General features: G+C 47.7%; 1 protein-coding gene across 1 annotated transcript in view; it reads left to right on the forward strand.

Annotated features, from left to right (window-relative positions):
• Positions 1 to 830: 830 nt before the first annotated feature.
• The window catches only part of DERA (deoxyribose-phosphate aldolase), a gene marked incomplete at its 3' end in the record, with an annotated part of 370,477 nt that continues 355,840 nt past the window's right edge, over positions 831 to 15,467 (forward strand). Inside the window, 1 exon segment of the mRNA XM_053719141.1 lies at positions 831 to 975. Within this exon segment, the coding sequence (XP_053575116.1) occupies positions 963 to 975 (13 nt within the window).

The raw sequence follows: 15,467 nt of genomic DNA on the forward strand, positions 1-15,467 counted from the left end.
CCCATTACTGCTGCTATTCCTGTGTAAGCTCAGTACTTAGCAAGCATACAGACCTGTTCTGTGTGGTACTGACCTATTACTTAGTAAGTAATGATTCATGACTCTATGATGCTTCTGATTGGAGGTCAAAAAATGATTTCACGATTATAGGGGGAGTTACAAGGGGAAAAATACCCGCCACAACAGGTCTGTATGCTTGCTGACCCATTACTGCTGCTATTCCTGTGTAAGCTCAGTACCTAGCAAGCATACAGACCTGTTCTGTGTGGTACTGACCCAGTACCGTTACTGCTGCTATTCCTGTGTAAGCTCAGTACTTAGCAAGCATACAGACCTGTTCTTTGTGTGGTACTGACCCGATACCGTTACTGCTGCTATTCCTGTGTAAGCTCAGTACTTAGCAAGCAAACAGACCTGTTCTGTGTGGTACTGACACTGTACCATTACTGCTGCTATTCCTGAGTAAGCTCAGTACTTAGCAAGCATACAGACCTTTTCTGTGTGGTACTGACCCTGTACCGTTACTGCTGCTATTCCTGTGTAAGCTCAGTACCTAGCAAGCATACAGACCTGTTCTGTGTGGTACTGACCTGGTACCGTTACTGCTGCTATTCCTGTGTAAGCTCAGTACTTAGCAAGCATACAGACCTGTTCTGTGTGGTACTGACCCTGTACCGTTACTGCTGCTAGTCCTGTGTAAGCTCAGTGTTTCTATATATTTTGGCTTCTGCACATTTACCGCTGCCCCCTCCTCTATTTTGCCTTGCACGTGAGTATGTAGAGATTTGCTTATGTTATACGGTTTAATCCCTTCTTTGTTCACACAGGCTGCCTGGTTACTGAAAGCCGTGACCTGCATCGACCTCACCACCCTTTCTGGAGATGACACTGCGTCTAATATTCATCGCTTGTGTTATAAGGCCAAACATCCCATCCGAGAAGATCTGTTGCAGACCATTGACATGGGAGATGCAGGTGCAGCTGGGGGAATGTTTATATTTAAGGGGACATGAACCCCTTTTCAATTTACTTTTATTATCAAATTATTTGTTTCATTTGTATCCTTTGTTGAAAAGCAGTGAGGTAAAAGAAGTTAATTGTTCTGAATCGTGAAAGAAAAGTTCTGGGTTTCATGTCTCTCTAACTTAATGTTTTCTTAAATAAATATTTAATATTGGGTTGTTTTATTTTTTTAAAGATTGTGTCTAATTTTGTGTATGTTGTGAGCTAATGAGAAACTGACCTTACTGATGCCACAGGACATATGCAAGGCTGCTCCCCCACTCAATACCGACCTTACTGATGCCCCGGGACATATGCACAGCTCCTCCCACACCCAATACCGAGCTTACTGATGCCCCAGGACATATGCACAGCTCCTCCCCCACTCAATACCGACCTTACTGATGCCATGGGACATATACACAGCTCCTCCCCTACTCAATACCGACCTAACTGATGCAACAGGACATATGCACAGCTCCTCCCCCACTCAATACCGACCTAACTAATGCCCCGGGACATATACACAGCTCCTCCCCCACTCAATACTGACCTTACTGATGCCACAGGACATATGCACAGCTCCTCCCCCACTCAATACTGACCTTACTGATGCCACAGGACATATGCACAGCTCCTCCCACACCCAATACCGAGCTTACTGATGCCCCAGGACATATGCACAGCTCCTCCCCTACCCAATACCGACCTTACTGATGCCACAGGACATATGCACAGCTCCTCCCCCACTCAATACCGACCTTACTGATGCCATGGGACATATACACAGCTCCTCCCCTACTCAATACCGACCTAACTGATGCAACAGGACATATGCACAGCTCCTCCCCCACTCAATACCGACCTAACTAATGCCCCGGGACATATACACAGCTCCTCCCCCACTCAATACTGACCTTACTGATGCCACAGGACATATGCACAACTCCTCCCCCACTCAATACCGACCTAACTGATGCCACAGGACATATGCACAGCTCCTCCCCCACTCAATACCGACCTAACTGATGCCACAGGACATATGCACAGCTCCTCCCCCACTCAATACCGACCTTACTGATGCCACAGGACATATGCACAGCTCCTCCCCCACTCAATAGCGACCTAACTGATGCAACAGGACATATGCACAGCTCCTCCCCCACTCAATACCGACCTAACTAATGCCCCGGGACATATACACAGCTCCTCCCCCACTCAATACTGACCTTACTGATGCCAAAGGACATATGCACAGCTCCTCCCCCACTCAATACTGACCTTACCGATGCCACAGGACATATGCACAGCTCCTCCCACACCCAATACCGAGCTTACTGATGCCCCAGGACATATGCACAGCTCCTCCCCTACCCAATACCGACCTTACTGATGCCACAGGACATATGCACAGCTCCTCCCCCACTCAATACCGACCTTACTGATGCCATGGGACATATACACAGCTCCTCCCCTACTCAATACCGACCTAACTGATGCAACAGGACATATGCACAGCTCCTCCCCCACTCAATACCGACCTAACTAATGCCCCGGGACATATACACAGCTCCTCCCCCACTCAATACTGACCTTACTGATGCCACAGGACATATGCACAGCTCCTCCCCCACTCAATACTGACCTTACTGATGCCACAGGACATATGCACAGCTCCTCCCACACCCAATACCGAGCTTACTGATGCCCCAGGACATATGCACAGCTCCTCCCCTACCCAATACCGACCTTACTGATGCCACAGGACATATGCACAGCTCCTCCCCCACTCAATACCGACCTTACTGATGCCATGGGACATATACACAGCTCCTCCCCTACTCAATACCGACCTAACTGATGCAACAGGACATATGCACAGCTCCTCCCCCACTCAATACCGACCTAACTAATGCCCCGGGACATATACACAGCTCCTCCCCCACTCAATACTGACCTTACTGATGCCACAGGACATATGCACAACTCCTCCCCCACTCAATACCGACCTAACTGATGCCACAGGACATATGCACAGCTCCTCCCCCACTCAATACCGACCTAACTGATGCCACAGGACATATGCACAGCTCCTCCCCCACTCAATACCGACCTTACTGATGCCACAGGACATATGCACAGCTCCTCCCCCACTCAATACCGACCTAACTGATGCAACAGGACATATGCACAGCTCCTCCCCCACTCAATACCGACCTAACTAATGCCCCGGGACATATACACAGCTCCTCCCCCACTCAATACTGACCTTACTGATGCCAAAGGACATATGCACAGCTCCTCCCCCACTCAATACTGACCTTACCGATGCCACAGGACATATGCACAGCTCCTCCCACACCCAATACCGAGCTTACTGATGCCCCAGGACATATGCACAGCTCCTCCCCTACCCAATACCGACCTTACTGATGCCACAGGACATATGCACAGCTCCTCCCCCACTCAATACCGACCTTACTGATGCCATGGGACATATACACAGCTCCTCCCCTACTCAATACCGACCTAACTGATGCAACAGGACATATGCACAGCTCCTCCCCCACTCAATACTGACCTAACTAATGCCCCGGGACATATACACAGCTCCTCCCCCACTCAATACTGACCTTACTGATGCCACAGGACATATGCACAACTCCTCCCCCACTCAATACCGACCTAACTGATGCCACAGGACATATGCACAGCTCCTCCCCCACTCAATACCGACCTAACTGATGCCACAGGACATATGCACAGCTCCTCCCCCACTCAATACCGACCTTACTGATGCCACAGGACATATGCACAGCTCCTCCCCCACTCAATACCGACCTAACTGATGCCACAGGACATATGCACAGCTCCTCCCCCACTCAATACTGACCTTACTGATGCCACTGGACATATGCACAGCTCCTCCCCCACTCAATACCGACCTTACTGATGCCACAGGACATATGCACAGCTCCTCCCCCACTCAATACTGACCTTACTGATGGCACAGGACATATGCACTGCTCCTCCCCCACTCAATACTGACCTTACTGATGCCCCGGGACATATGCACTGCTCCTCCCCCACCCAATACTGACCTTACTGATGCCACTGGACATATGCACAGCTCCTCCCCCACTCAATACCGACCTTACTGATGCCATGGGACATATGCACAGCTCCTCCCCAACTCAATACCGACCTTACTGATGCCACAGGACATATGCACAGCTCCCCCCCCCCACACTCAATACCGACCTAACTGATGCCACTGGACATATGCACAGCTCCTCCCCCACTCAATACCGACCTTACTGATGCCACAGGACATATGCACAGCTCCTCCCCCACTCAATACCGACCTTACTGATGCCACAGGACATATGCACAGCTCCTCCCCCACTCAATACCGACCTTACTGATGCCACAGGACATATGCACAGCTGCTCCCCCACTCAATACCAACCTTTACTGATGCCATGGGACATATACACAGCTCCCCCCCCCACTCAATACCGACCTTACTGATGCCCCGGGACATATGCACAGCTCCTAACACACTCAAAACTGACCTTACTGATGCTACAGGACATATGCACAGCTCCTCCCCCACTCAATACTGACCTTACTGATGCCATGGGACATATACACAGCTCCTCCCCCACTCAATACCGACCTTACTGATGCCATGGGACATATGCACAGCTCCTCCCCCACTCAATACCGACCTAACTGATGCCACAGGACATATGCACAGCTTCTCCCCCACTCAATACCGACCTAACTGATGCCATGGGACATATGCACAGCTCCTCCCCCACTCAATACCGACCTAACTGATGCCACAGGACATATGCACAGCTGCTCCCCCACTCAATACCGACCTTTACTGATGCCATGGGACATATACACAGCTCCTCCCCCACTCAATACCAACCTAACTAATGCCCCGGGACATATGCACTGCTCCTCCCCCACCCAATACCGACCTTACTGATGCCACGGGACATGCACAGCCCCTCCCCCACTCAATACCGACCTATCTAATGCCACGAGACATATGGACTGCTCCTCCCCCACACAATACTGACCTTACTGATGCCATGGGACATATGCACAACTCCTCCCCCACCCAATACCAACCTTACTGATTCCACGGGACATATAGACATTTCCTCCCCCACACAATACCTACCTTACTGATGCCACGGGACATATACACAGCGTCCCCCACCCAATACCTGCCGTACTAATGACACATGACCTAAGCAAGCTCCTCCTCCACACAACTCCTACCTTACTGATGCCACATGACCTAATCGCAGATCCTCCCCACACAATACCTACTCTACCGATGCCATATGACCTAATTGCAGATCCTTCACCACACAACAATACCTACCTTACCAATGTCACATAACCTAATCGCAGATCCTCCACCACACAATACCTACCTTAACGATGCCGCATGATCTAATTGCAGATCCTCCCCACACAATACCTACCTTAGAGGGAGGACCTGTGCATAGGTCCTTTTGTTGTGGGCTTTACATGCACTTCAGACAATTATTTACTTTTAAAGTAAAAGAGGGTAGCATCTGACAGTAATGTCACAGTGACTCCATTTCAGGTATCTGGTATCACCCGTCCAACAGTGTATCTGAGCTTCCCAGTGGAATATGTTCAGGCACCTGTAAACCTGCTGATATGGGAAATGGACGATTGCATCTTAACCCTTTGCCTGATGACTGCTGGGTGCAGTTTTCTGCGCAATCTATTGGTGCTAAGCAAATTAAAGATATTAGAAAACAGAAATATGGTGCTCCCACGGGTAGTAGTTAATACAACCTTTACAGATTTATTTAATCTGCCAGTTACATTTTCTTATTACTAGGAACCTATGTACTACTGTGTGACCATTTCTGTCATAAGATGGTGAGAGTCCGCAAGCCATTACATGTGGCATTAAAGTCCAGTCCTACGGGAGGAGACAAAACACCCAGCATAACAGAGCTCTAATCCCTCCCACTTTCCCATGACTCCTTTGTCATTTTATTGCCTCCAGCAAGGAGTGATGGTGAAACGTGAAGTGTTGATCTACACATCGATTGAAATGGTTTCTCAGACTAACCTGAGACCCATTATGCTCCTCAGAGAGCCAGGAATAGGACAGAGTGGTGTAAATGAGTAAATCTTGTCACTAGCCTGCCTTAGGCATCACTGGAAATCATCCTGCAGTCTTCTCTTGTTGGCCTAGTCTATGTGCTCCTTCCTTAGATCCTGTGTTTGTGTGTACTACACAAGATGGGCTCTTCTACTACTGGAAGCTCCTGCAGGTTGGTACTCCTTCCTTAGATCCAGTGTTAGTGTGTACTACACAAGATGGGCTCTTCTACTGGAAGCTCCTGCAGCTTGGTACTCCTTCCTTAGATCATGTGTTAGTGTGTACTACACAGGATGTGCTCTTCTACTGGAAGCTCCTGCAGCTTGGTACTCCTTCCTTAGATCCTGTGTTAGTGTGTACTACACAGGATGTGCTCTTCTACTGGAAGCTCCTGCAGCTTGGTACTCCTTTCTTAGATCCTGTGTTAGTGTGTACTACACAGGATGGGCTCTTCTACTGGAAGCTCCTGCAGCTTGGTACTCCTTCCTTAGATCCTTTGTTAGTGTGTACTACACAGGATGGGCTCTTCTACTGGAAACTCCTGCAGCTTGGTACTCCTTCCTTAGATCCTGTGTTAGTGTGTACTACACAGGATGGGCCCTTCTACTGGAAGCTCCTGCAGCTTGGTACTCCTTCCTTAGATCCTGTGTTAGTGTGTACTACACAGGATGGGCTCTTCTACTGGAAGCTCCTGCAGCTTGGTACTCCTTCCTTAGATCCTGGGTTCGAGTGTACTACACAGGATGGGCTCTTCTACTGGAAGCTTCTGCAGCTTGGTACTCCTTCCTTAGATCCAGTGTTAGTGTGTACTACACAGGATGGGCTCTTCTACTGGAAGCTCCTGCAGCTTGGTACTCCTTCCTTAGATCCAGTGTTAGTGTGTACTACACAGGATGGGCTCTTCTACTGGAAGCTCCTGCAGCTTGGTACTCGTTCCTTAGATCCAGTGTTAGTGTGTACTACACTGTATGGGCTCTTCTACTGGAAGCTCCTGCAGCTTGGTTCTCCTTCCTTAGATCCAGTGTTAGTGTGAACTACACAGGATGGGCTCTTCTACTACTGGAAGCTCCTGCAGCTTGGTACTCCCTTAGATTCTGTGTTAGTGTGTACTACACAGGATGGGCTCTTCTACTGGAGGCTCCTGCAGCTTGGTACTCCTTCCTTAGATCCTGTGTTAATGTGTACTACACAGGATGTGCTCTTCTACTGGAAGCTCCTGCAGCTTGGTACTCCTTCGTTAGCTCCTGTGTTAGTGTGTACTACACAGGATGGGCTCTTCTACTGGAAGCTCCTGCAGCTTGGTACTCCTTCCTTAGATCCTGTGTTAGTGTGTACTACACAGGATGTGCTCTTCTACTGGAAGCTCCTGCAGCTTGGTACTCCTTCGTTAGCTCCTGTGTTAGTGTGTACTACACAGGATGGGCTCTTCTACTGGAAACTACTGCAGCTTGGTACTCCTTCCTTAGATCCTGTGTTAATGTGTACTACACAGGATGGGCTCTTCTACTGGAAGCTCCTGCAGCTTGGTACTCCTTCCTTAGATCCTGTGTTAGTGTGTACTACACAGGATGGGCTCTTCTACTGGAAGCTCCTGCTGTTTGGTACTTTTTCCTTAGCTCCTGTGTTAGTGTGTACTACACAGGATGGGCTCTTCTACTGGAAACTACTGCAGCTTGGTACTCCTTCCTTAGATCCAGTGTTAGTGTGTACTACACATGATGGGCTCTTCTACTGGAAGCTCCTGCAGCTTGGTACTCCTTAATTTGATCCAGTGTTAGTGTGTACTACACAGGATAGGCTCTTCTACTGGAAGCTCCTGCAGCTTGGTACTCCTTCCTTAGATCCTGTGTTAGTGTGTACTACACAGGATGGGCTCTTCTACTACTGGAAGCTCCTGCAGCTTGGTACTCCCTTAGATTCTGTGTTAGTGTGTACTACACAGGATGGGCTCTTCTACTGGAGGCTCCTGCAGCTTGGTACTCCTTCCTTAGATCCTGTGTTAGTGTGTACTACACAGGATGGGCTCTTCTACTGGAAACTCCTGCAGCTTGGTACTCCTTCCTTAGATCCTGTGTTAGTGTGTACTACACAGGATGGGCTCTTCTACTGGAAGCTCCTGCAGCTTGGTACTCCTTCCTTAGATCCTGTGTTAGTGTGTACTACACAGGATGGGCTCTTCTACTGGAAGCTCCTGCAGCTTGGTACTCCTTCCTTAGCTCCTGTGTTAGTGTGTACTACATAGGATGGGCTCTTCTACTGGAAACTACTGCAGCTTGGTACTCCTTCCTTAGATCCAGTGTTAGTGTGTACTACACAGGATGGGCTCTTCTACTGGAAGCTCCTGCAGCTTGGTACTCCTTAATTTGATCCAGTGTTAGTGTGTACTACACAGGATAGGCTCTTCTACTGGAAGCTCCTGCAGCTTGGTACTTCTTCCTTAGACCCTGTGTTAGTGTGTACTACACAGGATGGGCTCTTCTACTGGAAGCTCCTGCAGCTTGGTACTCCTTCCTTAGACCCTGTGTTAGTGTGTACTACACAGGATGGGCTCTTCTACTGGAAGCTCCTGCAGCTTGGTACTCTTTCCTTAGATCCTGTGTTAGTGTGTACTACACAGGATTGGCTCTTCTACTACTGGAAGCTCCTGCAGCTTGGTACTCTTTCCTTAGATCCTGTGTTAGTGTGTACTACACTGGATGGGCTCTTCTACTACTGGAAGCTCCCGCAGCTTGGTACTCCTTCCTTAGATCCTGTGTTAGTGTGTACTACACAGGATGGGCTCTTCTACTGGAAGCTCCTGCAGCTTGGTACTCCTTCCTTAGATCCTGTGTTAGTGTGTACTACACAGGATGGGCTCTTCTACTGGAAGCTCCTGCAGCTTGGTACTCCTTCCTTAGATCCTCTGTTAGTGTGTAATACACAGGATGGGCTCTTTTACTGGAAGCTCCTGGAGCTTGGTACTCTTTCCTTAGATCCTGTGTTAGTGTGTACTACACAGGATTGGCTCTTCTACTACTGGAAGCTCCTGCAACTTGGTACTCTTTCCTTAGATCCTGTGTTAGTGTGTACTACACAGGATGGGCTCTTCTACTACTGGAAGCCCCCACAGGTTGGTACTCCTTCCTTAGATCCTGTGTTAGTATGTACTACACAGGATGGGCTCTTCTACTGGAAGCTCCAACACTCAGGAGACGCACTCGGGAACATTTCCGCTTGTCTAGTAGGCACATAGTACCAATGGGATAAAAGTTTAAAGTATACCTCGTATAGCGTTGTACAGTGTATGGCCTTCTGAGTCAGAGAGAAGGCATGCTCCCACACCTCAGGAGGAACTTGCGCTCCCAAAAGTGTCTCCCAGCGGGCCAAATGAGCAGGTGTTTCAGGGCATTCTGTACCGCCCAACATCGTATAATGGAGGGAAAGGGGCCTGCATAACCTGGAGCCTTGGCTCCAAATGGTATCCCAGAGGGTCAGCAGGTGAGCAAGTTTCGGTTTGAATCCTCAGCTATTCAGAAAACTCTTGACTCTATGGTACTCAAAAGGCAAGTAGGGAGGTACTTGAGTATCTCCACTGATTTGGGGAAGTTGCTTGAAGGAGTCCCGGGAGGTTGAAGACCATAAGTCCGACACTCGATTAACCCCCATTTGTAATCATTTATTGGGGTGGGAGTCCTGGAGTCCCGAAAGGAGACCCGCTATAGAGGTGATAGGGAAGGGGTGAGGGGCAATATGCGGGGGGTGTCTAATCTTGTCCCAGAAGTCAAGGCATTCAGAGACAACTGGATTTATTAATTCCAACTCCCTACGACAGTGCGGCGGGGTCCAAATTAAGTCTTGTAGACTAACATGGTGAGGCAAGGAGGCTTGCTCAATCGATCTCCACTTAGAGTGGGATAGATTGACACCCCATTGGGACACGTGGGTAAGCATAGCACCTTCATAGTATCGGGAAACAGATGGAGAGGCAATACCACCAGAGGCTTTAGAGAGTTGGAGCAATTTGTGTGCCACTCTGGGAGGTCTGTCCTGCCAACTGAATTTTTTAAATCCGCTCTGAAATTGGAGCAGAAGGTATTTGGGAATCCTAATGGGGAGGCAATAAAAGAGGTAGGTGAGTCTTGGAAGAAAATACATTTTCAAGGCGGAAATCCTGCCAAGCCAGGACACATGCTGCATGTTCCAATCCCTCCTCAGGGAGCTGAGCGAGGTGAGAAGGGGGCGGTAGTTATTGTTTGTCTGGGAGAGGCTACTTGATAGTCTAACACCTAAATGCCAGACCGAATGATCTGTCCAAGTGAAGTTAAAACTGTTCTTCATAGCGGCCAATTGTTCACTAGTGAAGCCTTGTGTGTACACTTCCGTTTTTGAAAGGTTTAACTTATACTAAGAGTGGGCACCAAAGGAGGCAAGTGTATCCAAAAGCCTGGGGATATTTTGCATGGGCTGAGCCGAAAAGAGTCTGACATCATCAGCAAAAAGCGCGATTTAATGTGAGGTACCGAATAAGGTGACCCCCTGTATCTGAGGATCAGCTCTTATTTGCTCCGCCAAGGGCTCAATTGACAAGGCAAACAGTAGTGGCAACAGGGGGCAGCCCTGCCTAGTGCCATTTGTTATAGTGAAGGAAGGGGAACGAAAGCCCAGACCGCTCACAAAAGCTGTAGGAGTCACATAGAGGGCTCTAATAGCCCCTATAAATCACTAGGAAGGCGAAAACGCTCAAGGACCGCCCAGAGATATTGCCATCTGACTCGGTCAAAGGCCTTCTCTGCAACAAGAGAGATGACCGAAAGCGGTTTCCGGAGTCGGGACGAGAGAGTCAGGATATTAAGAAGTGATCTCGTATTATCTGGACCCTCCCTCTGGGGCACAAAACCCACCTGATCTGGGTCAATTAGGGAGGGTAGTAACTTAGCCAGTCTGTTAATAAAACTTTGTCAGTATTTATCAAAGAGATGGGTCTATAGCTGGCACAAAGGGTTGGATCCTTGTTTGGTTTTAGGATGGTAACTATGTTGGCTTCTAGGAATTCTTTTTGGAAGTGACCTTCTTTTCTCCAACATTGGTGTGTCCGGTCCACGGCTTCATCCTTACTTGTGGGATATTCTCTTCCCCTACAGGAAATGGCAAAGAGAGCACCCAGCAAGAGCTGTCCATATAGCTCCCCCTCTGGCTCCGCCCCCCAGTCATTCTCTTTGCCGCTCTGAACAAGTAGCATCTCCACGGGGATGGTAAAGAGTATGTGGTGTTAGTTGTAGTTTTTTATTCTTCTATCAAGAGTTTGCTATTTTAAAATAGTGCCGGTTTGTACTATTTACTCTAAAACAGAAAAAGATGAAGAGTTCTGTTTAAAGAGGAGTATGATTTTAGCAGCAGTAACTAAAATCAATTGCTGTTCCCATGCAGGACTGTTGAGCCCAGAGAACTTCAGTTGGGGGGAACAGTTTGCAGACTTTTCTGCTCAAGGTATGATCCGTCATATTTCTAACAAGACATGTTAATGCTAGAAGACTGTCAGTTTTCCCTTAAGGGTTAAGTAAGCCATTTTCTTACACTCATAACAGATTAAGGCTTACAAATGGGCTCTACACTGGTTGACACTATTGGGGGCTAAATCGATTGTTTTATTTCATATTTTAATGGCATTTAGAGTGTTTTGTGCAATTAAAAGCACTTTTGGGAACGTTTTTATCGCCTGGCATTTAGTTAGACTACTATTTCAGTCAGAAAGGCCCCTTCACTCTGGTATGCAGAGGAAGGAGGCCCCGTTTTCGTGCCTCAATTGCGCAGTTTACTTCCATGGCAGTGCATGCAGCTTCATGTGAGGGGTCCTGTGGCATACTAAAACGGACTCTGGAAGGTTTATTTCATTGCTGAATAACTCTCAGGGAAGGTAAAAAGCCGCAGCAAGGCTGTGGCTGTGATTGTAGTGTACTAAAATTGTCTAATTGAACAAATAGCTCCGGTTTGCTCATTTTAAGGGTTAAAGTCTTGAAACTTGGTGTGCAATACTTTCAAGGCATTAGGACTCTGGGGTAAAAATTTTGTTAAAATCGGACATTGCCTTCATTGTTTTTCAATATATCAGAAATAAAGTGTGCCTGTTTATTATTTAAAGGGACAGTAACGCTTTTCTTTAAAAACGCTTTTATTGCATTATTAGCCTGCCAAATTCTGTCTAACATGTCTATACCTTCAGATGGCTTATGTTCTGTGTGTATGAAAGCCAAGGTGGTTCCCCCAATTAATGTATGCGCAAATTGTGTCATAGCGTCCAAACAAAGTATGGACAGTACTGCCACATTGAATAAGATTGCCCAAGATGATTCTTCTAATGAAGGTAGTGGGGATAGTTCTTCATCCTCTCCTTCTGTGTCAACACCAGTTTTGCCCGCGCAGGCGATACCTAGTACATCTAGCGCGCCAATGCTTGTTACTATGCAACAATTAACAGCAGTAATGGATAATTCTATAGCAAATCTGTTATCCAAACTGCCATCCTACCCTAGAAAGCGTGACAGCTCAGTTTTAAATACAGAAGATGAGCAGGTTGGCGCTGAGGACAATTTATCAGTTATACCCTCACATCAATCTGAATTGGCAGTGAGGGAGAGCCTGTCTGAGGGGGAAATTTCGGATTCAGGAAAAGTTTCTCAGCAGGCAGACACTGATGTCGTAACATTTAAATTTAAGTTAGAACATCTCCGCGCCCTGCTTAAGGAGGTCCTAACTACTCTTGATGACTGTGATTCTTTGGTAATTCCAGAGAAATTGTGCAAGATGGATAAATTCTTAGAGGTCCCAGTGCACGCTGATGTCTTTCCGATACCCAAGCGGGTGGCGGATATAGTGACTAAGGAGTGGGAAAAGCCAGCTATACCTTTTGTTCCACCTCCTATATTCAAGAAAATGATCCCCATTGTTGACCCCAGAAGGGACGCATGGCAAACGGTTCCTAAGGTTGAGGGGGCAGTGTCAACATTAGCTAAGCGCACAACTATTCCTATTGAGGACAGTTGCGCTTTTAAAGATCCTATGGATAAAAAATTGGAAGGATTGCTAAAAAAGATATTTGTTCAGCAAGGTTTCCTGCTTCAAACAATCTCGTGCATTATTCCTGTCACCACGGCAGCGTATTTTTGGTTCGAGGAACTAGAAAATTCGCTCCGAAAAGAGACTCCATATGATGAAGTCATGGACAGAATTCACGCACTAAAGTTGGCTAATTCCTTTATTTTGGATGCCGCTTTCCAATTGGCTAAGTTAGCGGCGAAAAATTCAGGGTTTGCAATAGTGGCGCACAGAGCGCTTTGGCTAAAATCCTGGTCGGCGGATGTGTCGTCCAAGAATAAATTGCTTAATATTCCTTTCAAGGGTAAGACCCTTTTCGGTCCGGAATTGAAAGAGATTATTTCAAACATTACTGGTGGAAAGGGACATGCCCTCCCACAGGATAGGCCTTTCAAGGCTAAGAACAAATCTAATTTTCATTCCTTTCACAATTTCAGGAACGGACCGAATCCTAACTCTGCGGCCTCCAGACAAGAAGGCAACTCTTCCCAGCCTAAGCCAGCATGGAAACCATTGCAAGGCTGGAACAAGGGTAAACAGGCCAAGAAGCCTGCTGCTGCTACCAAGACAGCATGAAGGGGTAGCCCCCGATCCGGGACCGGATCTAGTAGGGGGCAGACTTTCTCTCTTCGCTCAGGCTTGGGCAAGAGACGTTCCGGATCCCTGGGCACTAGAAATAGTCTCTCAGGGGTATCTTCTGGAGTTCAAGGAACTACCTCCAAGGGGAAGGTTCCACATGTCTCGCTTATCTACAGACCAGATAAAGAGACAGGCATTCTTACATTGCGTAGGAGACCTATTAAAAATGGGAGTGATAAACCCAGTTCCAACAGCGGAACAAGGTCTGGGTTTTTACTCAAACCTGTTTGTAGTTCCCAAAAAAGAGGGAAATTTCAGGCCAATTCTGGATCTAAAAATTCTAAACAAATTCCTCAGAGTTCCATCATTCAAAATGGAAACCATTCGGACAATTTTACCAACAATCCAGGAGGGTCAATATATGACTACCGTGGACTTAAAGGATGCGTACCTGCATATTCCTATCCACAAAGATCATCATCAGTTCCTGAGGTTCGCCTTTATGGACAAACATTACCAGTTCGTGGCTCTTCCGTTCGGTTTAGCCACTGCTCCCAGAATCTTCACAAAGGTGCTAGGGTCCCTTCTAGCGGTTCGACCGAGGGGCTTTGCTGTAGCACCTTACCTAGACGACATTCTAATCCAAGCGTCGTCTCTTTCCAAAGCAAAGGCTCATACAGACATTGTTCTAGCCTTTCTCAGATCTCACGGGTGGAAGGTGAACGTAGGAAAGAGTTCCCTGTTCCCGTCAACAAGAGTTCCCTTTTTGGGAACAATAATAGATTCTTTAGAAATGAAGATCTTCCTGACAGAGGTCAGAAAGTCAAAGCTTCTAAACGCTTGTCAAGTTCTTCACTCTATTCTTCAGCCTTCCATAGCTCAGTGCATGGAAGTAGTAGGATTGATGGTTGCAGCAATGGACATAGTTCCTTTTGTTCGAATTCATCTAAGACCATTACAACTGTGCATGCTCAATCAGTGGAATGGGGACTATGCAGACTTGTCTCCCCAGATTCAAGTAGACCAGGTAACCAGGGATTCTCTCCGCTGGTGGTTGTCTCACGATCACCTGTCTCAGGGAATGAGTTTCCGCAGACCAAAGTGGGTCATTGTCACGACCGACGCCAGTCTCTTAGGCAGGGGTGCGGTCTGGGACTCTCTGAAAGCTCAAGGTCTATGGTCTCGAGAAGAGTCTCTTCTTCCGATAAACATTTTAGAACTGAGAGCGATATTCAATGCGCTCCTGGCGTGGCCTCACCTAGCAAAGGCCAAATTCATAAGGTTCCAGTCGGACAACATGACGACTGTAGCGTACATCAATCATCAGGGGGGAACAAAGAGTTCCTTAGCGATTAGAGAGGTATCCAAGATCATCAAATGGGCGGAGGATCACTCCTGCCACCTATCTGCAATTCACATCCCAGGAGTGGACAATTAGGAGGCGGATTATTTGAGTCATCAGACTTTTCATCCGGGGGAGTGGGAACTCCACCCGGAGGTTTTTGCCCAGTTAACTCAACTATGGGGCATTCCAGATATGGATCTGATGGCGTCTCGCCAGAACACAAAGGTTCCTCGATACGGGTCCAGATCCAGGGATCCCAAGGCGACACTGGTGGATGCATTAGTGGCGCCTTGGTCGTTCAAC

The sequence above is a fragment of the Bombina bombina genome, chromosome 6 (genome assembly GCF_027579735.1).
Source record: "Bombina bombina isolate aBomBom1 chromosome 6, aBomBom1.pri, whole genome shotgun sequence".
Classification (NCBI taxonomy): domain Eukaryota; kingdom Metazoa; phylum Chordata; class Amphibia; order Anura; family Bombinatoridae; genus Bombina; species Bombina bombina.